Below are 26,736 nucleotides of genomic sequence, written 5' to 3' on the forward strand. Positions count from 1 at the left end.
TGCTTGGGTAAGCAGCGGCAACCGAAGCAGCCAGCAGGGTCAAAATGACCGTTCTGCGCTGTGAATGGACACCGGCTGATACGTCGACTCCACTATAGTTTTCACGTCTCTTCACCTTGTAAAATGAATTGTGGGTTGAATAAATTTTAGATGAACCAATCTCTTTTCAGTGATTATTAAGCAGTGGCTGGCAACACTGGTCATCTCCCGGATGCACATTGTACTATTCCTTCCGCGGCGTGACCCTATTCCCCGCGGGGGGCCACTCCGGCGTCCCGTGTCTCCCTGCTGGATTGCGGCGCTCGAGGATGTTTCAAAATGTCCCGCTTCGAAAGTTGCTTTGTAATCCGCGGAAACTGAAAATAGGGTTCTGGACCACTCAGGGAGAGTGAGTGTGGGACGAGAAACCCTCAAGCGACCATCTTTCCAATGTGTAGCATTTCACGAAATGCTTAATATTGCATGTGTATACCTTGTAATTTTGTGATAATTTCTCTGCACATTTCTGTACTGGTCAAATTATAAAAAATAAAGAAGTACATAGGTATAATACCAGAAAAAAAGCAGATTTCCACAGGAAAATATTGAAACTTTACGTAACAAAGTCAGCTCCGACAAATACAGGTACCATATTCTACAATAAATTACCGAACAACATAAAGTTAATCCCTCAGAAAAAATGTTTAAATAAAAGCTATAAAAGTGTATTTACCTGTGAGTATATGGAAGAATAAAATATAATACTTGACTATGTATGATAACATTTTTTAATATTTTTTTTCATATTTTTTTACAAACTGTCAACTGTAAAATAATTTTGATGTATTCTAACATATGTAATTGCTAGAAATATTAAAACCTTGTAATAGTGTGTTGATATATGTAATTGTAAATGAATTGAGCTGTTCAACATCATGTACATTATGATCTAATGAACGGAAAATGAATGATGCATAAATATTATTATACTTGTCGCATTTCTAGCTGGCATCTGGGAAAGAACGAATCGGGATCAGTTGAATTCTCTTCGACTGACATCGGGGATTTTCGTGTCACAACAAAAAATGTTTTGTTTGGATTAACGAAAAAAATGGTAGTGGTGAACAAATCGTTTGTTTAAATAGACATCAACCAAACAATTGTTCACCAGTACCAAAAGATTTGGTCAAGTTCTATTTGTTTGTCGTAAACAATTTTTTTGGTTACCAACACCAAATATTATTTTGGTAAATCTAACAAAATGTAGGCTATTTGTGTAGGAAAACCAAATGTTTTTATTTAAAGTTACCAAACGATTTCTTAAATAATGTATTCAAAATTACTTAATCTGGATAATTTTAGCTAGCTGGGTAGTTTGTACAAATTAACCGATCTCAAAATACACATTCAGAATAGAAAGTTCACATGAACTAACCGTTTTTGGAGCGTGTTTGTTTTTCTTCCGTACACTTATCTCCTAGTCTGGAATGAAAAAGGTTGGTCATGGGAGATTCACTTTTATTCAATGCAGTACATTTTCTTCTTTAATTTATAGCTTTAATGTTTACAACACATCTTTCGTAGAGTGTTAAAGCACAATTTTTCACTATGATTACAATCAAACGTACCATTATTTGTTGTATAAGAACTTATGTTTCTTCTTCACATTTTGGCAGAACCCTCTAGCGGCCATTCAAGGAAACATAAGTATAAAGTATATATATCCTGAGCTTTTTTTCAGCATATTAGGCTACACAACAACATAAAAACTCCCTTCGAGTAATTATCTATCTACAGGAGTTTCAAATTTCGACAAAGGACTTTCATACTACACTCAACGAAACTGGACAATCGTTATTTCAAATTCGAAAGCACGCACACATATAGTAAATTTAACCAAACGTTTTGTTTCTCTTTACTTCCACATGTATCATTTTGTTTACGAGTACTATATTTCGTCTGACCAAATTTTTTGGTATTCTTAAACAAAATGCTTTAGTAATTACAAGCAACATTTGGTTATCAGAAACAAAAAGCATAACCAAACAGCTCAACCAAACTTTTTTGGTAATTCCAAACAAACCAGTTTTTTTTTCTGTGAAGGCACCGAACGTTGCTGGCGGGACGAAACAAATGGGTGTCGGATACACAGCATGTTGCCAAACGTACTGTAAAACGGGGGGAGGGGGGGATCAGCGTAGATAAAAGTTGCACAATACTACACAAAGTACGGAAAAGTAGTACACAAACACCGAAACACTGTACAAACAAGCTAATATAAACAAATAACAAAAACAGACGTACGCTTGGCAACGTTGTAACGGGAGAGCGATGTTATCCATACAGCTTTTACTTCGCAATGAGGTTGTTGACACTTATCGAGCTGCACACCCCCGATGACATTGGTGTAGCATAAAGTAGGTCGGTCAGGCGCCACTTGAGCCTGCTATCAGTATATCAAACAAATTGTTTTAGTTTTTGTTTTAAGTCTACTTTATGCACAGATAAGCTAATAGGGACTGGAACTACAGTTTATAGGGCATCCGAACCACGGTGAATTGCACTTCCACCGGGTTTCGATCCCGGGACCTCTTTAATTACAAGGCGACGACGATACCACTACGCCATCTCCTTTCCGCGAACAGAGCTTCACGAATAGAAAAACTGTGCCAAAACTGGCAGCAGGGCGAAGTAAAACAAACTAAACCAATCAACCCAGACAAGCATCTGGCAACACTGATTATCAGAAAGTACAAAAATAGATCGAACTGAAGTCCCTTTGCTTCAGATAGCTGAGGTAGGGGGGGGGGAGTGAAGAACCTTTTTTTATGATGCGAAAGAAAGCGATGTTCATTTTTTCCCTCGTGCAAGCTGAAGCTGCATCAGATTTACCACGGCCTAATTTCAATGACTTTTTACCTCTTTGTTCCTCCGCTGGGGTAATGATCGTGCAGCTGACTGACATAGAAACTAAGCTTTCTCCCTCTCTGTCGCTTTTTTATGCCTCTGGAGCTTTAGATTAGGATCTCCCACGGATAAAATCGAAAACAATGCCATCTAACGAGCCAAGCGCAAAGATAAATGTTAAGACTGTTGAGCATTGCGAAGGGGGCGGACATGTAACATCCTCCCCTTTCTGGTCACTGACTAATGTGCTTCCAGCATCAATCAATTAAATCTACGAGACTAATATTACTAACTTGTTACGTACGTAAAGGTTAATCGCGGTTATAAATTTAAAAGTGCGCAGCTAAGTCAAAATACGAGGCTTGGTTAAAAAGTACCCGGAATCTGCAACTGCCAGATCAGGAGAGCAAAGGCGGCTGCGTGCCAACGACATGGTGCAAACACCTATAGCTTGGTCCGCATTGTAATAGGAGCGTAGTAGACACTAAATCGAACTCGCCAAGCCGTCGATGGCTTCAGGGGGTCGTGAATGGTTGGATAAATTACACTGTTCCTGCAGATGTAGCCCCTCAATATTTAGAAAAGCAATAAAAACAATCCTCCAACGTACTAGAATTCTCAGTCTCACTCGCACCTAAGAATTGACACTGACGATTACACGTGGACCAATAAAAATACGAGGTTTAGGTACCAATCAGCAGTACAATAACGCTCCGGTCATGTCCCTCAATCCATGCCAACTATCGGTACCTCAGTAACTATAAATATAAAATAAATGCTTAACGCAATTAAGTCTGTCGACCTGTCTGGCCTTGAGAAGCAACAATCTATCAAGAGTGACGCGTCGATAGCTCAGAAACAGGTAAATTTGAATATAGATAATTTTCTAAACTTAGTTCCTGTTGAGTGCTAGTCTAAAGACAAAAATAATTTCGGTTACTCCGTCGGGCCATCTCTTAAGGAAATAATTCCATTGCACTTTAAAATTTTCATTGATCAATAAATTATCACGAAAGAATTGAATCTCCCCTTGTTAGCGCCTAGTGTATTTGCAAATCAGGGAAGCAGCTCCATCTATCGGGAAGTAAGCTGTAACTACAGGCTGTTTCAAAAGTCATGCAACACTAATTTTCATCTATACTAATATGAAAACTGCAGTATTTGCACCAGGTTTCCACGTCTTGAAGGCCCGCCTTTGGCATGTATTTTACTATTTTACGTTGTCAAGAAGCTCCAGGGTTTAATTAGTAAGACAAGTCGGAAAAATATTACCTTGCCATCATTGGCGTGTCCAAAGAGGATTGGTGGGGTCACACCCTCCCCCCCCCCCGGCCTAGTATACCTAAAAAAATATACGTCAAAGGTAGGGAAAGATGGCAAAACGAGGACTGAATATTGAAAAAAGTATATGTTACATCCCCCTTTTCGAAAATTCTGGGCACGCCGCGACTTGGCATCAAGTAAAGCAAGTTCAGTTACACAAATTGCAAACATTCGGGAATCGCTCCACGATTTGCAGTGGACAAACTGCAGAAATTTGCATTCCGTACCCATTATCGATCCTCTCTGAATTTCGTTACTGCAAAACTTTTCCCCCTCACCTCCATGTTGTGGGGCAGAAAAAGGGTGAAAAAACAGTGAAAACAAAGTTATTGATTCCCTTTGATGTGTTCCGCTGAGCAAGCTTTTCTACAAGCCGCTCGTTAGGAGGATGTTGCATCCCCACCCCTTTGCCTCATCCCTCGCAGCGTGTGGACGTTGCTAAACGAAAGGGACGGTGAAGGTAGGAATTTTGAAACCAGGTCTTTTCCTGCGATACAGGACATTTCGACAAATGCTGATGAAACAGACGAACGTTCCACGGTTCACACACAAAACAAAAAGTGCATGCATGACAAAGTTTCTGTTTGTTACGCAGCGCTGACGCGTCTGTGTCAATTTTCCGCTCTTGATATTTCTTGTTTTTTCCCCCCCACGAATCCCCCTGGCGGACGGAATGAAAATTACGAAGGCAACAGGAACGTCATTAAGGAAGGCATGTGACAAGCTTTGTTTCGACACACATGCGTACCGAAATAGCACCGGGTAAATTGAGCAGTGTTTCAAAAGTTACCTTTGAAAAGATCACTGTAGTTACATCGCTCAAAAAGTAGCTAAGAGCTAGTAACTCACTTGAGAAAGTGTCGTCGTCGCCTTGTAATCAAGGGGTCACGGGTTCGATACCCGATGGAGGCACATATGGTTCACATCCCACTTTAAACAGTAGGCCCAGTCGCGAATAGTTGAAATTTATCGTACAAAAATACTACAACTCTTTCCTTTCAACTGCGAATTGATTGAATAACATTGATGTCGGGCACACCTGGTACTGACCTCTGACACGACCAGTGTTGCCAGTACGCCTCACAATTTCGAAAAAAAAGCACGTTTTTGTGAATGTCATAATTAACCCTATAAATCGTATGGGATCCATTAAAATTTGTAAATATTTATCGCTCTTTTATCAATTCCATAAATACCCACGGAAACCATCGATATACATCGCCGACTCCATACATATCTTTTATCCCAGTTTGTTTCTAGTTCGTACAAACACGTTATTACACCTTAGTAACTTTTCCCTCATACTGAACGTTCATGTAGAGATTCATTTTCTTGTTTAATGCTTAAAAAATATCCACATAGACGAAGTGCAAGGTTCATGTTTGTATCAATTTTTGTACAAAAGTTACGCAGTTCAATGTCTCGGTTGCGCGTGACTTCTCGAACACCCTGTGCTTTGTTTACGCATTTAGAGGCTCTGGAATGGAAATACAACTTAACGGCGCAGTGTACAAATTGTACAGTCTCGGACACTCATGGATTGTAATCATTTAATGGAAAGTCAATAGTGTTGTTACAACCCAGAAGTGTCCGTGACTGTACAACATTAGCGCAATTCCATTCCTTAAAACACCTACATTGATTGGTTTATTTCACTTCGCATTTCTGCCACTTTTGAATAATCACGAAGGGACATACAAAGATCATTCATACCGGGATTCGAACCCGGGACCAAAAATACTTAAGAGTATAGGAGAAGCCACTGTACAGTCACGACACGTCTGGGTTGTAATAATCCCATTAACTTTCAATGCATCCCAACCTAAAAGTGTCCATGACTGAACATTTAGGCAGGAAATACCTGCACGAGAGAGAGTCACAAAATCTGTTCGCCCTGGCAACCCTGGAATGTTTATTGAGCAGAAGGAATGCACTTATACGTTGTGACAGCCTTCTCATACCCGCCGATTCTTATTTGTTCGATCGGTGACAACCTTCCGCAAGATTAGAAAACTCGCGCGATTTCCCATCCTCAATTAGGCACATTCTCCTCGGCGTCCTTCGGAAACAGAAGTAATTGTCGGAAACAATCGACGCGGAAGTCGATTAATTAAGGGGGGAAAAGCAACTGTTTTGTGAAAAGCTTTTGCGGGCGTAGAGAGTTTACAATTTCCGGATAATTAATCGTGTTTATTAGTACGCTGGGCGATAAACCAACTTCTTTATTGTGAACGGCCACACCTGAGACTTCATTGCAATACGCAACTGCGACATGCAACAATGAGCAACTTGTCCTTGGTCATAGCAATGAGGAAAGTCGGGGGAAATTCCACGGAAGCGGCCATGTACGGAAAACGGTAAAGATAATACTCTGACTCTCGCCCGAGGCCCCACACCAGATACAAAAATACTGAAATCTTATTGTTAAACTATTCGCAAAAATCCTCCTCATCCTTCGCAGTTTCCTGCCTCTGGCTGGGTCGGCATAGTAGTGAAGCCTCTCCATTTCTTCCAGGTCTTCCACCACTCCTCTCTTTCCACAGTGTTCCAATCTTGTCCTCTTCTCCTAACACTATCCGCTATCTGCTCTTTCCACGGACATCTTGGTCTCCCCTTTGGCCTTATTCCCACTCCTTGTGCATTGTAAGCTCTTACTGGTAGTCTTTCTGCATCCATCCTCTTCATGTGTCTGAACCATCTCATCTGTGCCAGATCTATTCTGTCCAAAACCTTCATCCCTTATTCTATCACTTCTAGTCTTCCCCAATATCTCCACTGCCTGCGTCTTTCTTTTGTCTCTCTCGTCATTGTCCAAGTCTCTGCTCCGTACGTAATTATTGGCACATAGTGTTATATATTACCTCCTTGCATGTTATAGGTACATCCATGTTCCATATTAATCTTCGAACGCTTTGATATAGTTCACCACCCATTTGTCCTCTTCTGTTTACCTCCTCATCTTTTCTTCAACTTCTCTCAATTATGCTTCCTCCTAGATATTTGAAACTCTCCACTAACTCCTCTGTGTCCATCTTTATTCTTGGTTCATTTCTGGCTCTGTTTCTTGTTGTTATGAGCACCTCACTCTTTTCTGTGTTGAATTTCATTACTGCTCTTCTGTTGAGCTAACAATCGTGTTCAAATATTCCAATTAGTTTAAAAGTAAAACGAAGTCAAAGTGAAACTATGAAACAATGTAGTCACTAAAAAAAAGCAACTTCCAACTCAAGTGAATATATTTTTCATTTTCGAAACATGAATGTAGTGTATGGTGTTGGACAATTTGAACAGAATTGCTCGAACAGATTACTACTGTTGTTGCTGTATATAATTGTCGTTCCTTCCGCGCCATCTGTCGATCTAACTTTATCGTGGATTTCTCGTTCCTGCAACTGGGAAACAAACAAGGGAACGGAGACGTTTGAGGGCAACGACGTCACCCCCCACTCCCCTCCACAGGAACGACTGGTTTCCTTATCACCGAGGGAATGGAGCGAGCGAGAGGTCCTCCGTGGAGGTCAAGGCTTCATGCGGTGGAGTTGACTGGATTCTCAGTCTCCCTGAAGTTGAGGCCGGTTTGCATTTGGCCAGCAGACGGGACAATAACTGGGACGAGTGTTTTCTCGACTCGCCTCTTCCTTGGCGAGCCACTGTTTACACACATTGCACTCAGTCCCAGTGAAGCGTGAGAGTACAGCAGGATGAATCCTTTTGTGGTCACCGACATCGGGATGGTGCAAAAAATGAGAGCTTCAACGTTTATGCATTTCTTTCTAAACGAATGAACGATTTGATTTTTGTTATTTATAATCGTTTTCTGCAACTTTTTGACTAACCTCGACGATGAGGATGAGTGATATGATGAAATTGATGAAGGGACACTCACAGAAACTTGACTGGCAAAACCACGTAACGTCTCAGAGTTCAAAAGCTTATGGTATACTCAGATCACTCTATAAATCATCGCACTTACTTTCGTCTGATGTTAAATTGCGTCTCATTGCGTCTTCCCATTTTCGATTACTGTGACGTTGTTAACGGTGTTAATTTAACAAAAAAGAATGCTAAAATTGCACAAAAAGTACAGAATTCTTGTATACGTTTTGCATTTAGCTTGAAACGAAGGGATCACATACTTCCTTACTTAAATGACGTTAATTGGCTGAATATGACACGACGCAGAAAACTACATCTGGCCTGCACAATATTCAAAATTCTGCAAACAAAAACACCGACATACTTATACGACAGACTCCAATTTAGACACGACATACACAACTACACGACTCGACACTAAGAAACTTCACTTGGACAGATTCTCAAAATCCATATTCCTGTCATCCTTCAAAGCTGCTTCTGCATATTGTTGGAATGCGCTGCCACCAGATGCTACCTCGTGTGCGACCTACAACAGCTTTAAAAGGTCAGTAACAAAAGTACTTCTACATGAGTAAGGACAGAGCCTCAGTACACATGACTAGATTCAGCATGCTTACGTTGAAATCAAAACAAAAAATGAGCAGATTTGAACCCAAGAAGAACATTTTGATGTGTGTGTGAATGAGTAAAATTGTTTCTATCTTTTTAGAGTCTTAATTACTGAAATATTTAGAAGTGAAAATGTAATGGAATTCTTATGTTATAGTAGTAATTGTATTTTGTTTGTTTTATTGTACTAGATTTTGCGGGTTAGGTGGTAGAGCAGCCACAGGCTGAACTTCGTCCATGAATAAAGAATTTCTAATTTCTAAAGAACACCCGTGCCCAGGCCGGGATTCGAACCAGAGTCACCAGTCGTCGTAGTGTGAAGGTGCTAACCACTCAACAACGGAAATCGGCGAATTGGATATCGAGTAGGCACCTTCCAAGTTTTAAGTCCACTTTATGCACAGATAGGCTAATTGGGATTGGACCTACAATTTAACGCTGGATCCTAACAACCATGAGTTTCCACCGGGTCACAATATCGCACTCAACTTTCTTGCTTTACCTCAGATCTTTAATTTCTGAATTAAGGCACCCTGTTATTAAGGTCATGCGAAAAATATAACACTTAAAACATGCTAGGTTATTCTCACAGACAAGAATTGAGGTGGATCAATATCAAGTTCTTAAAATATAAGATAACGGATTTTATCTGTCCCGCGTCTCACGATCTCAGAGACATCTGTTGGTGGGACGCTGAACTGGATCAAACTCCGCGGAACCAAACTTGAACTTGACTTGCGCATCTGTTCTCCTCATACTCTATCCGTGACCCTAATGACGGTTTCTTTTTTAGTTTGTTTCAACGCGCGCGATTAGCAGCCCGGGTGAAAGTGCTCCGAAAAGCTTTGTTCTCGGCGGATGTGGTCCATTCATCCGAAAGGAAAGCATCCGAAGGAAGCAGGTCGTCGGTGGGAACGTCGCAGCCAGCAGAGAAAGGCGAGATTGGGATCCGCTCGTTCGGATGTCTTCTCCTACACACATCCACGTCTAATCTTGCACGGACGAACCAGCGGGAGACAATGCCTTCGGGAGAACATCTCGTGTCGAACACGCTCCTCGCTTCCCATGGCCTATATGATGCACGACAACTCTCGAGTTGGCAATTTCTGAATAGATATTTCGGCAATGCATTGCAGTTCCTGCCTGCGCCCACGTAAGCAAACGGATCTGTGGTCGTCCAAAGCAATCACTGTACCACGACTACTAGAAACATGATTTTTGTTATTTAAATACGCTTCTCTGGCTAATGATGAGTGATGCTAAGATGACATTAATTGGACACTCGCAAGAACACCCAGGCCGGCATTCGAACCCGGGACTCCTGGCGTCAACCATTCCGCGACGGAGGTCGGCTTTTCTTAATTATTGTACAGTTTATGCTGTCAGTTTCTTAGTGCATCTATACGATGTCATTCGGGGCCACCTACCATCGTGAGGAAATTGCGGAGCTATGAAAGAGCAGCGTAATCCGGTCATAGAAACGTACAACAACGACTGGGGGTTCGTCGTGCTGACCACCCGTAACTGGTTGGATGATCTCGTGCGGTCGGCAGTCTGTTGGTAGGCACTGGTCCTCACGAGCTGTTACGTCACGGGTACAACAAGTGGCAAATTTTAGTCATATCCAATAACGCTTTTCAGCATAATTTTCCACTGTCTACATTGTATTTTGACGCTAATGCAGAGAATTTACATTGTCTTATACAAAATAATATTTTCACGCCATGATTTAATTCTATAATTACCCTAATAGCGCATTTTAACTATTTTTGATTGAAATGCTAGAACACCATTTTTATGTAGTACTTGGTTAACAATGTGATTTCAGTAATTTTGGAAACTTTTAAGCAGAGGCGTCTCCTGAACGCATGCGTCAATTGTGGGAAAAAGGACAGATTGCTCTGCGACGACAGCAATGAGCATTTCTACATTCTAATTTCTTCATATAGGAGAAGTATTTATTTTACACGAGAGGGCTCAACTAAGCTTACATTACATTTCTTGGATCTGAAGTGACGCATGCGTCAATTGTGGGAAAAGAATTATTACTTTCTATCACTTCAGATCCAAGAAATTTAATATAAGCTTAGTTGAGCGCTCTCGTGTAAAATAAATACTTCTCCTATATGAAGAAATTAGAATGTAGAAATGCTCATTAATGTCGTCGCAGAGCAAGCTGTCCCTTTTCCCACAACTGACGCATGCGTAGCATGGACCGCATGCTTTCAGGAGACTCCTCTGCTTTTAAGTATGTCGAAACAATCCGTGAAGTCGGGAAATAGATTAGTTGCTTAATTAGAAGCACCAGCATCCTATAAACTCGTAAAAAAACTACACAAACAATAATTTTTATCTAGCACGGGGCCTAGGGCGAGCGCCCGAGTTGCCCTTCCATGGGGCCTGCTGTGCTTTATTGTTAAAAAGAATCTTTCTTACAGAAGATATTTGAGTCTGACAAGGGAATTGTCCCTGTCTGAGCGAACGGTGAATTTTTCAATTGCCATTTAGTTGCAGAATGAGTACAACAGGGCCATTTTCGCACCACTCATAGCCACTAAGAAGCACCGGATGCATACGCAACCTTATCAAGCGCAGAGAGTGTCATCTGGTGACGCACGTTACGAACAATGCACAATGTAAACAGCAAGCACCAGATCGCACGACACGTGGTTTTATGGCCGCTGGGATTCGCTGTCTCAGACTAGAGCTTCGGTACAGCACAGAAGGGGCAGAACAATGCGTGGAGTTTTCAAGGTTTGATTCAACAACACGTGAACTTCCGCAAATAACATTATCTCCGGCTCGCAGGAAGCGGGAACAAAGCCTCGTGTGTGTCAACAGGCAGGGAACGCGCCCAAACACAGAGGTTTCCTGCAAGAACGGACAAAAAAATCCCCCACAGGTGCAACAACTGGGTTGGAATTGGTATGGTTCAAGTCCTGATTGTAACGCTACTTTACTTGAAAGTTCCGAAAGATCAGTTTCACCCCTGACAACCATGTCAAGGCCACGTGGAACACAGTATATCCTCCCCTCAAAGCTTTCGCACCAATAGCGTTTGTTTTAGGAACCGACAGCTCTTGCCAAGTCCACGTGGAGTAAATGAGACGTTGCCAATTCAGTTTCTTTGGAGATTTCATAACGTGATGTTGCTGTTCTCTTTGCTACGTTGTGTTATTGAGTTCTCCTATTTCTTTTAATACAATATGGGGACTTTGGGAGTGTAATGTCGTCGCATTGAATGAATGCATGTCTAAACACTGTAGGTAAAAGTGACAACAACGGGTGCTGACTCGAAACCAGGCGTCCGAATCAGGACTTCAACTGTATATGCATGATCCAACGCAATGGCGTGTCCAGATGGGATCTGAAGGGGGAACGTCACTAATATGGGTGCCTATCTGTACACACGGGCGGCATAAGGACCGGGCGACCCCCTCGAGTAGCGCCTCTTATTTCCGATTACATACGCGTAGCTATTTGTAAAAAAACAGCTGGGTCTGTGTAGAAAACGAATTAATTGAAGTTACTACTTTATAACATAACTATATTGCAAAATCATGTAGCAATTCAAGCTAAGAGATTACTGTTATTTTGATGTCACCCTTCATCACAAGCCTAATATTTTTCGTCATTACAACCGTAAATGTATAACATAGTCATGTTATTGGAGGAAGGTACATAAAGGGAGACCAAGGTAGAAAGTTGGGGGCAGCGAAGTAGCAGGGTGAAGAGTAGGTGGTGCCAAAAATCCATCTAGCTCGGGAGGATATTTTATCTTCGGCCGTTCATGTCTGTGAACTTAAAACGCTTATTCTCAAACACAAGAGACCTAAATGGTTGCAGATAATTCCTCAATATTGTTGCAGTTGATGTGTTCTATCCACAGTTTGAGCATTTTATTAGAACACACCAAATTTCGACCTGCTAGTGTTGCCAATTAAGGTGATATTCCCCCTTTTCACTTAACCAACGTAATCACCAATCCAAAAACATCAAATGCTGCGCATGACCCACATTGGACGCAAATGTCAGATTAACTTTATACGGCACCAATAATCACACGTCGAATTATGATCCTACGATATTTCTTACATATGTTTTTTCACCCAAAAGTGGCATTCTAGAAAAATATTGATTCTGACATCCGTCACTTATTAATTCTCTGTGGAATAAACTGATAATGCTAATCACTGAAAAATATTTCAATGGATGAGGCTTTGTAATGCAGAAAACCCGGTGTAAATATCTCTAACGGTTTTTCATGTTAAAAGCGATCTAATTTGGGTTCTGCGACTTTCGAAACACGCTGTAGAAAGTTTATGTCAAGTTCAGTTCCTCGCATAGGAAATAGGCAACATGAACGACATTCTTCACTTGTATATTTTCATGTTTCTCTCGCTGTCCTAGTTTGTCCTAGTTTAGGGCTATTTCATCTTCTTTTTCTTTATTCTGTTTTGCAGCTGAACTTTATCTTCCTTCGTTTCTCCGTTCGATAAAAACGAGTGCCCAGCAAAGCCTTTCGGCCTTGATTGCAACCCCGCCGCCAGACGTCTCCACCGTCGAGTCCCATTCCCAGATGGTCTCGAAGTTTGCCATTATGTCAGGCGATGCAATCTCTCAGATCAGGAACGAACCGCCTCATGCATCCCAAAGGAGTATGCACTGCTGGTGCGGGATAACAACAGAATGCGATATGATCTGGACTAGTCACGGGGCGAAATCGGAATTGCACCCAAGCGTGCTGGTTGTGTAACCGGAGGTATTGTAAATTTGTTTTCTGATTATTGTTTCATACTGTTGTGCCCAGGGTTAGATTTGGGGCGGCAATACTACCAATCGTCAACTAAAACAAAATTTGCAATAGAACAAGTCATAAGGACAATAAATAAGGCACCTCAAATGCCTTTCCCGGTCATTCAAAACCTCTATTCATCAATAGTATTAGGTACATTAAACTATGGAGTAGAACTGTGGGGGTTAAGGGGGGACAACACAATAATTGGCATACAAACAGAATTTTATAAGAGAGTAATGGGCGTAAGCAGAGGCACGGCCAACTGTGGGATTCTCAAGAAATTGGGACTGAACAGAGACGCGGTACAAGCACGGATGAGGGTTGTTAAATATTGGATGCGATTATCACAAGAGGGCCAAACTACGCTGAGGGGACAATGTTTGGAAATACAGACAAGGGAGGAAAACGTTTATAGCTGGGGTCTGGAAGTGAAAAATCTCTTATATAATAGCGGAATGGGTTGGGTATGGGAAGAGGGAGGAAGGGGGGCATCGCAACAGAAAATCAAATCAGGGACAGTTTACTGGACATAGACAGACAAGAAATAATAGCAGACTGCCAAACAAAGTAAGAAAGAGAAACGAAGCAGGGGAAACGATATGTCTTTTGTGCGATGGGGAGGAGACGGACAAGCATATCCTACTGAACTGCTCTTCTACACGTGACCTAAGGGACAAATGGATGAAAAACTTAACAGGCAGGGAGGTGATAGAAGTGGTAGACGACAGAATAAAGATAAAGGAAGCGGGGCAGCAAGTGGGGAAATACCTGGGGGAAGTAAGAGAACGGCGGGGGAAAGCTATTAGAGAAGGCAACGAAATGAGTGATCATGCTCCAGACGAGCCATCTTTATAGTGTAAGTGTGTGTAAAGCAAAATGTATGCGTGTTTTGGTGAGAGTGCATGAAAAGAGAAGTGAGGAGAAAGACTGGTAGAAGAACTGCCGAGGGAGGGGAATAATGTGTATATAGGGGACAAAGGAAGAGACAGCTTAAACGAAAACTAAATGTAACAAAATAGTGTAGAAAAATCAAAAATATGTAGTGCGTACAGCCTATGGCTCGCACAAAAAGAAAATAAATCTAATCTAATCTAATCATAAGATCTTGGCGCTTCCTTTCCCGTGTACAGGGTGACCAATAAGTTAACTGAAAGCAAATATGGATTAGAAAACATGATGCATGATATAAGAAAGGAGGATATGTTACCAGCATGATGGCCATCCTGAATTCAACGTCATTTCTTTAAAAATGAAAACGTGGTAATGCGACTTATCAAAACGGGCTAAAAGTTTACGAGAAACACGGTGCTGTGCTTAACTGGAAAAGTGAAAGAGAAGAAGAAAGAAGACGAAAGATGAGCTATTTAGTACTAAACATGTTGTTCTACGAGTACTGCTACTGAGAACTTTAGCATCCATTCTCTCACCATTATCACTCACGTAGACAGCCGAAACGCTGAATAATCAAAATAAATAAAGCACAAAGATACGTATATCAGCAAACCACTCGTAACATTCCTCTCCAATGAAGAATAAACACTTTCTATATGTGGTGTGTGTAAGAAAATTCCTTCAGAGTTATCGCCAGCCTGATACGGAAACTTACTGTCCCAGTTTTGAACAAAATTGGTGAACAAATCTGATGCTAAACGTTATCTATAACGTGAGTAGTGACGCCCCATAGGTACACAAACAGTTCCGCAACCAGAACTCTCCCAAATTCACCTCAAAATGATCCTGTCGGTATTGGGCAGGCTATATCTGGTCTTACAACGCGTGGCCAAACAGTACATGACCCATCTAGATATGTAAATCTTATGGATTATAAAAGTTTTAGACAAAAACCAACTGGCATCTACAACTTAATTATCGTCAAAACATTTCTTGTACAATTGCGCTATAAGATTCCTGTCTTTTCATGAATAACTTGTGCAAGACTTAATCAAGAATTCACTTGGTTAATTCATGAAAATTCTAAACTAGAGAGCCGTCACTCATATAAGTTTACTTCAGAACTCTCTGGCGATATTACTTTTGAAAACTTAATTCGGTGGTGCCATCTGTTGGTGGCCTACCAAACCAATTCAAATTTAAAACCAACTGAGTATTTGCAACAAACATGCTTCTTCTGTAGTTTTCTTTCTTTTCTTTCTTTGCCCTTTACTCGAAATGTGAGGAATCTATATCATGAATGCATGAGAGACTTTAGACTGTATACAAAATTCAAAACTGATCTCTGAAGTGTCGTGTCGATAACAATTGGAATAGTTATAAAGATAGTTCAATGAGTTTCTACGATTTTTCTTATTATTTCATAAGATAAAGCAATCAAGCACTTCTCTGACTGATACCCAGCATAGGTAACGCAAGCATTCAAAGTAATTGTTTCCGGTTCGGAGTAACCTTCTGACTACTCAAACTCGGATATGAGAAAAAGTGGGTGCAGAAATACTGCAGTACACTCGTAACATTTGTGAATAAGTAATGGTGCCTAATAATGGAACTAGAATCCATGCAGACAACAGCCTGCCGCATTGTAGGATGTGCGAGGAACCAAAACGAGAACGAGGCAGACATTTACACTCGGATGAATGATTTGCAATTCTGGGAAGATTGGCACATATAGCCATTTTGCACATTTCAAAGTATAACTAAAACCCTTACCTGGAGCCCCTTGAGAAAGGTTAAAAGTGCCGTGTTGCAAAGGGAAGTACAAGATATACACAACACATTAAGAAGGTAAGGAGATACCGTGCATTCACCATAGATGGTGTAACTCGACGTGCCTGTCGTGCTGCATATATTATAATATGCAGCAAATTGCAACAGCATTGCAATCGCAAAAGCTAACCCAAATGTTACATGAAACGCTCCGTGTACGAGTAAAATACTATCTGCTTCAAGATTTTTGGACGCATTTATGCTAGCAAAAATGTTAAAAGAAATCAGGGTGCGAAATCATTGAAGACTGGTGGGGGGAAAGATCTTAATCTACAAACTCACCCCCACACATATTTATAAATTATACGATATACATATTAAATAATTAAAAATACATTATAATTTTCATTCCTAAATGCATATAAAGAAATTAATTTGTTACTTTTATACATAGGAGATATTTATAAAGTACCAAACTAATTCCTTCACTAACTGTTTACATTACGAAATAGTTGGTGTTTTTTTTCGTAAGCTTTTATTTAGTTCTTGCTTTAAATTAGATTTCATAGTTATTATTGTCTTCCATTCTTGGTTTACTTTTATTATGCGTATTGATCTCTCTTCAACACTCGCAACCACACTATATGTGCGTGTTTTCGATATTTTTCTTAGTAAAGTATATTTGAAGTCAAAAGTAATTTCTTATCTTTTATTTCTTATAACAATAACTCCCCCCGGGAATTTTTGGTGGGGGAACTTTTGAGGCCAAGATTGTTGGTGGGGGAAATCCCCCTGTCCCCCCAGGATTTCTCACCCTGAAAGAAATGCTTCCCCCTAAAGCTTGCCGGCCACTGAGACGGCGTTACGCCATTCGATTTCAATACAAACAGGTAACGAAGTTCTGTTGCAGTCTGTTGTCGCGTTTCTCAGTGGGCGTTACGCTTAAAGCGGGGCTAAAGAAAAGAAGCATGGTACTCACCCCTGACTCGTAGAGCTTCTGCAGTTCGTCGTACAGCCACATCTCGACGGCCAGCCTCTTCCTGATGAGGCTCATCTGGTGCGTCCCGTACTTCGCCGTGAGGAACTTCTCCCTGCGCTCCTTCACTTCTCCCTTGTCGATAAAGTTCACGTGGAGGCCGGACTTCGCGGGGCTCCTCTCGCTCCTCACGTCCGCCATTATTCCGTTGGGGGCGCCTCCGTTGGTAGAGGGGTAAGACGCCGAAACACCACACTCCATGGGGTATGGCTTCTTATTCTGAAAGGACAAAAGAAAATAAGTTGAATGAATGCATTTTTGGGTACTGTACAGGGTGTCAAAAGTCAGGTTACATAGCAAAACAAATACGTGCATACGAACACACCAATGGTTGATATGTAATGGCTACGGTCAAAGTATATGTTCAATATGCGCAGCATCTGCTTGAATGCATTATTCTGCTCAAGTTGTGAAAGACGTCTGCTAGTGTGGTTGGGGTGATTGGAGAGATGACACCTGTGATCCTCTCTTTGAGGTGTATCAGGTTCTTCATTTCCTTTGCATACACAATTGCCTTTAGCTCTCCCCACAATAAAACTCCCTGAGCGATAGGTCTGGCCACCGTGGTGGCCATATACCTATGTAATCACCCTGGATTTTGCAGACTAACGAGGGTCTGGCGGGTGAAACACAAGCCAGTACAATCCTCAATGGACTTATGTACTGTCATATGTTTGTCATTGTCCATTCATTTATTTCATCTTTCCACCGTTCATACTCAAATCTAATAAATTTCAATTTTTATTTTCAATACGAAAATAAAGCTAGCATTTTTCGAGCTTACATTCCACAATTCGCAAAAAATAATACAAAATAATAAGATACAAGTATGTGTATTTAATTTACATGTAAATCCGTTCACTGGCTGCGAGTATTCCAAATCAGTAACAATCGAAGAACCAGGAAATTAGTTAGGAAACAAATTTCTTGGCGATGAAGGAAATAAAAGTGGCATTTTTCTAGCCCTCTGAAACCTTGCGCAAACCTTTCAAAACTGCGGAATTAACATAATCTTGGCAAAAAAAAAAAAAATAATCCCTAAATTGAGTGAAGAAAATGGATTCTGCATGACGAATAGTTCTCTTGCAAGAGCTAAACAAGGGAGTCGACCTCTGTCAACAATAATCCTCTTATCAAGGAAGAAGAAGAATGCTCTCATTGTTCTGTGGCACAACAGATAAGGCGCTGCATCCAATTTAATCCAAGTTCTCTGCGAAGACTCCAAAGCATGATTTACGATATTCTGCAGGCATTTCAAATCCTCGTGGGGGCGAACACAAGGTGAACATTCAAAAGGGGATTACTCTCGAGAGCTGGAGAATTTCTGGCTGCGAAACTGCATCCGCATTGCCTATTTTTATTTACTTATTTATTTATTACGTCTTGTTTATCATGGCGAAGTTAAGGATTTGCAGTATTTTCTACCACTTAACCATGTTTACATAGAAATTTCAGTGTATGAAAATTAGACATTTAAACCAATACATAAAAAGGGAAATAAGGTAGGTGAGCCAAAGGTGGCCCTAGTTAAGCTTCTAGGGCAATTTACAAATTTCTAATGAGAAATACATTTCTGTAATTAAAATAAATAACTCCTATGACTAATTAACAACGTGTACCAAATGGATATTATATAACATTGCTTGTAACTTTAAAAAGAAAATACAAAACCATTAGCTTCATCTGTTACCAAGGTGGCCCACGGCTTATATTTGGCTTAGAAAATAAGGCTTGTGCTCAAGAAACCATATTGATTCATGATGTTTATACAAGTTTCTACATCTTTTTAGAGAACATTTTTGGTGTGAAACTTTTGATTGTAGACATGCATTATACACAGTAACAACGAATAGCCGACCTCCGTGGAGGAGTGGTCTGCTCTGCACAGTCCCCACGACGGCAGGGGTTCCACAATAACAAACAAAATGGCTGCTGGCAACCTAAGACAGTCTGTTTCCTGAATGGTGCACCTGAGGGGGACTGGGTATAGTAATGCAGTGCCATTTGTTAGCTGTGTTAAATACTAACATGATTTTCGTAAAGTGGGCCCCCTTTGGCTCACCTACCTTATTGAAAACAAAGAAAGAAAAATATAAAATTACAAAGAAAAAATTACATGCAGGAATAAAGTGTAACCTATACTCACGGACATACAACAAAACACACACACGCTCACATGTTCATGACAGTCATTTGGAATATTATATTGAACAGGGTGTTTCCGTGTGCACTTAACTGTATTTGTCCCTAGTTTATAAGCTTGCACTAATGTGAAATACGCTTTTATCCCTAGCTTACCCGAGCGGGGAGGGGCACTTCCTGTTTTTCAACTGACTATTGCTAGAAAAATATTGAAGAAAATAAAATTACATTGTTCCCTAGGGTGTTCAATTTTTTTGTAGCCTATTACTAGGGAGACAAATTTATGGTAATAAAAACTAAGGAGAGCGGTAAATAAAATGTTAGATCAGCGGTATATACCAGCGGTGGAAAAAAAATTAAATTGGCGCACACTTTTTCATCATGAGAGGAAACAACATACGAAAGAGCTGTAAATTGATAAACTACTTCATTTGTATATACTGTACACACACACAAGTACTTAGACTTCAACTGTGATTGCCAGTAGCGGCGATTGGATGAGGCAAAGATAGTTTACTTTTCTTGCTAGACAAGGCTTAGTATTTAGAGGCCATAGTGCAGGGGAAAAGAAAGTGGGGACCCCCCTTCCCCTCGCGAATCGCAGCCACTGGTAATTGCACTGAAAAAAGAGAATAATTTCACTTAACCACAGTTCTAAGTCTCGCTGTGCATATATATATATATATATATTTACTCACTCTTCCACATTCACCTGTGAGTGGAAGAAATATTTGCCATTCATAAGAAAGCTGCAAGTGGTAGGAAACTTCAGCCAAACGTTTCGTTACAAATCGACAGTTTGCGCGCACAACCTCGATTGCCGGTTTTTGCGTGTTTTCTACTTAATTTGATGATATTTCACTGATATTTCGCGAAAAAGCGTTCATTTCGTGGAAAAACACATTTCACATTACTTCGCGAATAAAACTCGTGCATATTTCATCATTGGGGGTGTAGTTATGTGCAGAATGTTCAAAATTGCATCTTTCTTCACATTTCGCGATTTCGCGCATCGCGAAAATTCAATGTCCCTACCTATTACTTTTGTTCATAACATCATAAAAATAATGTACATGGAAGGTAAAATTCACGTGTGAAACCGTGTATAGTTAGTTTGAAATGATGGTATTTATTGTAATTACTATGTACCTGCATCTATACATGCAAAAAAGCAAAATTTATTTAGTTTTTAAAGTTAAGTGAATGATAAAATACGTGTGTAACACATTCATACAATAATTGGTTCTTATTTTTTGTAATTATTACATAACTGCAACTATATAATCAACAAAAGAAGGAGTGATTCGATGACAAAACTGTTTCTATTTTAGTGATAAAAAATGTTTGCGACTCTGAGGCCTCAGGTAAGAAAGACACGGGTAAGCTAGGATCAATGGAAAACACAAACAGTAACGCTGATGTAAAACTAAAAATACGGAATTTCTAAATTATTAATTTGAACAGTTTTGGAAACCACCTTTGAGAATTATACGTACATTCCTTCCATGTTGGAGGCAGGGTACAGAACGGATATTTCTTAAATGTGTTTACGATGAGACCATCCTCCCTACAGACCAGATGTGTTTACATGCTTAAAAGGAGTATTTTAGGTGAACAAGCATGTGTGAGTGTGTGTGTGTGTGTGTGTAGGAGGAGGGCAAGATTAAGAGTGGCCTGGAGGTTGGCATGAAAGTAGTTTCCTGGCCCGATGCGATATAGAGACACCTAGCGACATATCAGAGGACTAGGAATTCTTTTCGGCTCTCCTAAGCCTGAGGCCAGAGAACCCTTTGAGAGAACCTTCCTTCCTTCACCACCCCCTCCCCTCCGCGTGACTCCCGCAGTGAGGTTTCCAGGAAAAGGACACCCACCTGTTTCTTTTCATTCTGGTTTCGGAGGCTAAAATTTCTCCACTGGCAAAGCAATTCGCATTTCACTGCTTGCTGGCTGACTCTTGCATGGAGCGAGAAGTGGCAGGCTCCAGAGACAGAACCTTCATCACTGAAGTTTTGATTGAATAAATTTGGTTGATTACAGTGGCTACTATAATTTTGTTCAATTTTCTTGTTGAGGTTGGAATTATCAATTGAGAGTAAAGAAGGAGGTAGAGAATATCAGTTGAAAGAAAGTATTTTTTTGAAGGTTTTTTTTTTATATACAAAATCGATATATAATAATAATGATAATAGTAAGGCAAGAATTAGTAACAATTATTATTTCAACTATTAACGAATCGAGTCCCTATTAGAGATGGGCAGGAGCGAAACTACCTGGATAAGTACTCCGCCACGGGGCCGGCTAATCGGCCAAGGGTGGGGACAAACTCTCAGTGGTGATGGGAATCCCCTGTGGAAACATATGACCAGTTCCTGCATCACATTAGTTGCTCTCTCCTATTGTGATTTTTCCCAATGTTAATTGATTGCTTCCCAAGTGAAATTTCAGTCCCAACTAATTATAGTATGATCTTCAAGATCAGCACTATACGTGTTACAAAGTACTCTTAAAAATATCGCAGTGAATTGGTCAAAATAAAGTGACAGAATTTCGAGGAGAGGCCGAGCCTCTGTGGACCCACACATGGCTACGCCAATATACGTAAGTAAACCCGTGGTGCTACAGCCCCTGAGGGCCAGAGCCCACCTACCGACTGCCGGCCTCACTTCCAGTCCAACCAGTTATGTGCGGTCAGCACGACGAACCCCTAATCTTTGTTGTAGGTTTCCGTGACTCATTCATAGCTTCCCAATCTCCTCACGATGGTGGGTGGCAACCGGTGCTATGCACAGGCCGAAATCTCAGGAGAAAAGTTGATACGTTTCCCCTAAGAGACTCGAACCTGCGCGCGTCCCGTAGACGGAACTCAAAGCATGATGCATCGGTCACATACAGTCACAATGCAGAACAGCAGGCCCGTAGCCAGAATTTTATTTCGCGGGGGAAGGCTCATCCCTTATCAGCAGCTGCCATCTAAGGGCGAAAAAGTGGGGAATAGAACCCCTGAAGATGAATTTCTCAGTATATTACAAGTTATTGTAAAAGATGTTTAATGTAAGTAAAATTAATCACCGCTATACCCTATTTTAATTACATATTTGTAGGATTTCGGAACGGTCTTCAGCCTCACCCCCCCCCCCCGTTAACGTGCCTGCGGGAGAAAATATACATAAGTGCTGATCCCTTATTCTGATTGGCGTTTTAAGAATAGAATATCCTTCAGATCATCTCTAAGACATGGTCTTTTAAAAATCAGTTCTAGAGAAGAAACCTTGTCCAATTCACGTTTTCAACTTGTTTCCTTGTGTAGTTTTTAAAGCAGAGAAAAATTATCACAATTGGTAATCTGGTGAACAAGATCGACGTCGAATATGTAATTGAAACAAAAATTTTAATGTTCGTACCACGATGGTTTTACTGACTGAAAAGTTTATGTTTCACAATTTTGATTGAGCAGAGGGGGATCTCTCACTGCACCAACCGCCGCCAACCTTATGATAATCGTTTGAGTATCTTGAGTTTCTGTTTTAAGTCTACTTTATATACAGATAGACTAATCGGGACTGGATTTATATGTATAGTGGGATTGAACTAACTATTAGGCGTCCACCGGATACCAAACTCGGGACATTTTAAATTACAAGGGTCACCTTTACCATTATGCTATAGGGGATGCAAAATATATCTGAAACTAAGAAGAAATTTTGAATGCAATGTAGAACGAAGGAGGCACCGTTCACATTGAAGGGGAAGACGCCAGGAAATCCTCCCTCCACTTTCCTAACCTGTACATCTCAAATTTGATTCTCAGCGAAGGCAAGAATTTTATCCAATATTTTATATCACTTTTGTTATTGTTAATGAAGAATTCGAAGTAATAATTTGTCTTTAAATCTCAAGTTAGAAAGTCAGCAAAAATTATGTTTTTATACTAAATTTTACATTAATTGAAGATTTGCAAAGAAACAGTAAACCTTTTTGTTGGTTGATTGATTTAGTGTTTTAAGTCCACTTTATGCACAGTAAGGATAAGCGGGACTGAACCTACAGTTTAAAGTTGAATCCGAACCACTATGTGCCTCCACCGGGTATCGAACCTTGAACCCCTTGATTACAAGGCGACGACGCTACCACTGCACCATCGGGGAGGCCAGTGTAAACCTTTTCGTAATCATTCCACTCCAAAAACAGATGTTTCTGTTAGAGCCACATCAAGTTTGTTTGGAAGTAGTGATGTTCTATGACACACACACACACACACACATATATCTCCTCAACAGGTCCTATAGACCAGCAATGTCAAACTCAATTCGTGAGTAGGGCCGCATAACGATAATGTCAAAACTATCCGGGCCACATATCTAGAACCCCAACACCTTAAAATCCAGAACTAAGTGGTTCGACCCAATGGGGTCGGGGAGGGGGGGGATTCCAGTGATTATTATTGCAGCATCGATATGTAAATTACATAGACCTCCACCCATATTTTTTCATGGTTACAGTATTTTACATGTTAGTTTCGAGTATAAATTGGTTACAATTGTAACTGTTTGTGTGCAATTATAGTTTCGTTTGGCACAGATTTCACTGTTTTTTTTAACAAGCTTCTCAAAAGTCTGCAATAAGTTTTTTTGTTAGCATGAAACTCTTAATGCAGACAACAAATGTTTTGTCAGTCATTCTTGATCATTCGGCTGTTTCATTAATCTTAATTATGGAAAACAACTTTTCACCAAGGCAAGTGCAACCAAAATTAATAAAATTTCTACAGCAAAATAGCTTATTCGAGGATATTGCTATTGGAGATATAAGAAAAATCAAGGATAGCCCACCTTTACGAGTTGCACTGCAATTAAATAAGTTCCATTCGAAGTCAGGACTTGCACACGCATCATCAAAAGAAAAGGGAGCAGAGATTATTGCCCTTCGCACCCTCTGAAGTCTTGAAACCTGTTTCCAACTTCATCACGTAGTATTTTTACTGTGGACAAATATTCCTGTCATTCCTGGTATTCCTGAGAAGTTGGGAAGGACAAATTATAACTTTATTAAGAAGTTTTAATATAACGAAAGACTGTAATTTGCAAAATGGCCTCCACTTCCTTGAAAATATCAACTCTTGTGTCACGGGGAGGAATCATTCAAGAAGTTTTACTGTCATATCAAGATGATAATCGCATCCACGAATGAAGGGAGCTAACCGAGCTAGCTCACAGACGTCTGTAATTTCGCATATTGTGAGCGAAAAGGCAACAACACGAACAATTTTCGCTTTCAATTGTTCATTGACTAAGTCATAAATCCTCTCCTCAACTGTATTTCTGATTTTTTTATTAGCGTTGCTTTTCTGCCACGTTTGCCTAATGGCGACGATGAGGATGAGTAATGATATGATGAAATTGATGAAGAAAACCCATGCTCAGGCCAGGATTCGAACCCGCAACCTCTGGTGTCGCAACGGGTTGTGCTAACCACTCCGCCACAGATTATGGCAAATTTATTTCGTTATAAAGAAATACTTCTGAATGAATTTACTTTATCAGGGTACACAATTTCTACGCTTTTCAATATTCACTTCACAACAAAAGTAAGCATTTCACTTGAAAAATCTACATTCCTCTTCTATAGTCCTTTTCTTACTCCAACGAAGTTTGGGCAGCAATATGGTTCTCTGAAACTTTTACAGAAACTGGCTTTTCTTCCAGGTAAATCCTTGAAAATCAAGAAACAGACTCATAGGCGACAGAAAGTATGCACGCTGCCCTCCCCCAGCTGGCAAGATATTTTTGTACTTCAGAAGTAACCTGTAAATCAGCTTGCTTAGTTGACACAACACCTAGTCTATAATGGAATGTATACCTGTGTAGGGAAAATTGGTCAATGTGTTGAAGTTTGGATGAGTTTGTGACTACATCACGTAGTTAAGGTCGGCAAAATTTGTAAAAAATAGAAACTGCCCTGGCGAGGAAATTAATGTCAAATAGATAAAGAATATAATATTTATTGAGTTTAAAAAAATGATGTTACTTTCAGTTGACGAAAGTAAAATTCCTGGTAATATTTTGCATGTTATTATAAGTAGTAATAATTCTTGCATAAATCTTCTTTGGTACTGTCATTCAAAGTCGTATTGCTTACCAATATTTTTGTGGAAATAAACAATTTGCGATTAAACAACAACCTTATTTTCATTACTTAATTCAAGTTATTTTGTGATCTCATTATTTTCATTATTTAATTTTTGTACTTGGTAAGTCTTTCGGGGGACGGTTGGGACACCTGGACCCCCTAAATACGTCCTTCGCGGTAGGGATCGAGATAAAGTTACTGTGTCACTGGTTCCAATTCACGGTAAATATGCTCTGCTTCTCTACACTCAAACATACACAAACTCATGGCCTTCCTGCTTTCTTGCCTGGGAAAGAGGCAATAAATCAAGCTGTGACAGCTACGGGACCTTCTGACGAGGGGACGGAACCCAGCTGTGCAGAGGATTCAAACACCCGCGCGAACTAGCTCTCACCGTCAGCCTGAGGCAATTCGAACAGAGACATCTAATGGCCAAGCGGCGAACTATGATGAATGAAATTCGGCTGAAGCGGCCGTATCTTTCGCCGTCGATAATACATGACATTTTTAAACAATCATTTTTGGCTGTGCAAGTGACTTTTGAAAGAAAAGCCCTCCCCAGCTTAGTCGTAAAAGGATTGAGCATTACGTTAGTATGCATCATAATGGCCATTTTCGTTGGTGCTACCCACAAATCGTATTACCATTCTGTGCATATTTACGTATTTCCTTATGGGAAATTGAAAAAAAATAATGGAATTTGTGCACATTTATCGAACTGAAATTTCATAAATGTGTCATGTACTCAAAGTTTCATAAAGTAAGTTCACATCTACTGTGTGTTTTCCGGCAAATTTTTGTCCTAAAACGTTATAATCAACAAAATGCAAAAAAGCCCATGTTAAATTTAAGCACTTTCCACGGCGACCTTCGCCAAACTCCACCTCCCTCTTAAGAACTCCATGCACGAACATTGTGCCACTTTCCTGACGTCAAAATTCCGGTTGAACAATAATCTGGGCGTGTGCAAACTGTCTACAACGAATCTTGTTCCGACAGGATAAAAGCCCAGGAACCCTAGAGTGCGTATCGAAGATTTCCCAGAACTCCAACGTTCTTTATCTACACCACAGATAAGGAATGACAGTGCAAACATTGCAAATCGGTAACATGAGACCCAGTCCACGTGTCGCATGAAATGAACTAGAGTTGGGAATCATGTTGTATTTGGGCTGAAGCACCCTTCGAAATGTCCCTAGGTCATCGCGGAGTGTGTGGACTGGAGATATACAAACTGGGGCCGTTTTAAAAAGGCTTAAAACATATTTTGAGACTA

General features: G+C 40.4%; 1 protein-coding gene across 2 annotated transcripts in view; it reads right to left on the reverse strand.

The window, feature by feature from the left end:
• The window catches only part of LOC146000198 (protein phosphatase 1 regulatory subunit 14B), a 214,249-nt gene that overhangs the window by 106,367 nt on the left and 81,146 nt on the right, over positions 1-26,736 (reverse strand). For both annotated transcript variants that reach the window (XM_083137575.1, XM_083137576.1), the window contains exon 2: positions 17,136-17,411. In XM_083137575.1, the coding sequence (XP_082993701.1) occupies positions 17,136-17,411 (276 nt within the window). The remainder of the gene's footprint in view (positions 1-17,135; positions 17,412-26,736) is intronic.

This window comes from Lepisma saccharinum, chromosome 16 (assembly GCF_977018435.1).
Source record: "Lepisma saccharinum chromosome 16, izLepSacc3.1, whole genome shotgun sequence".
NCBI classification, from domain to species: domain Eukaryota; kingdom Metazoa; phylum Arthropoda; class Insecta; order Zygentoma; family Lepismatidae; genus Lepisma; species Lepisma saccharinum.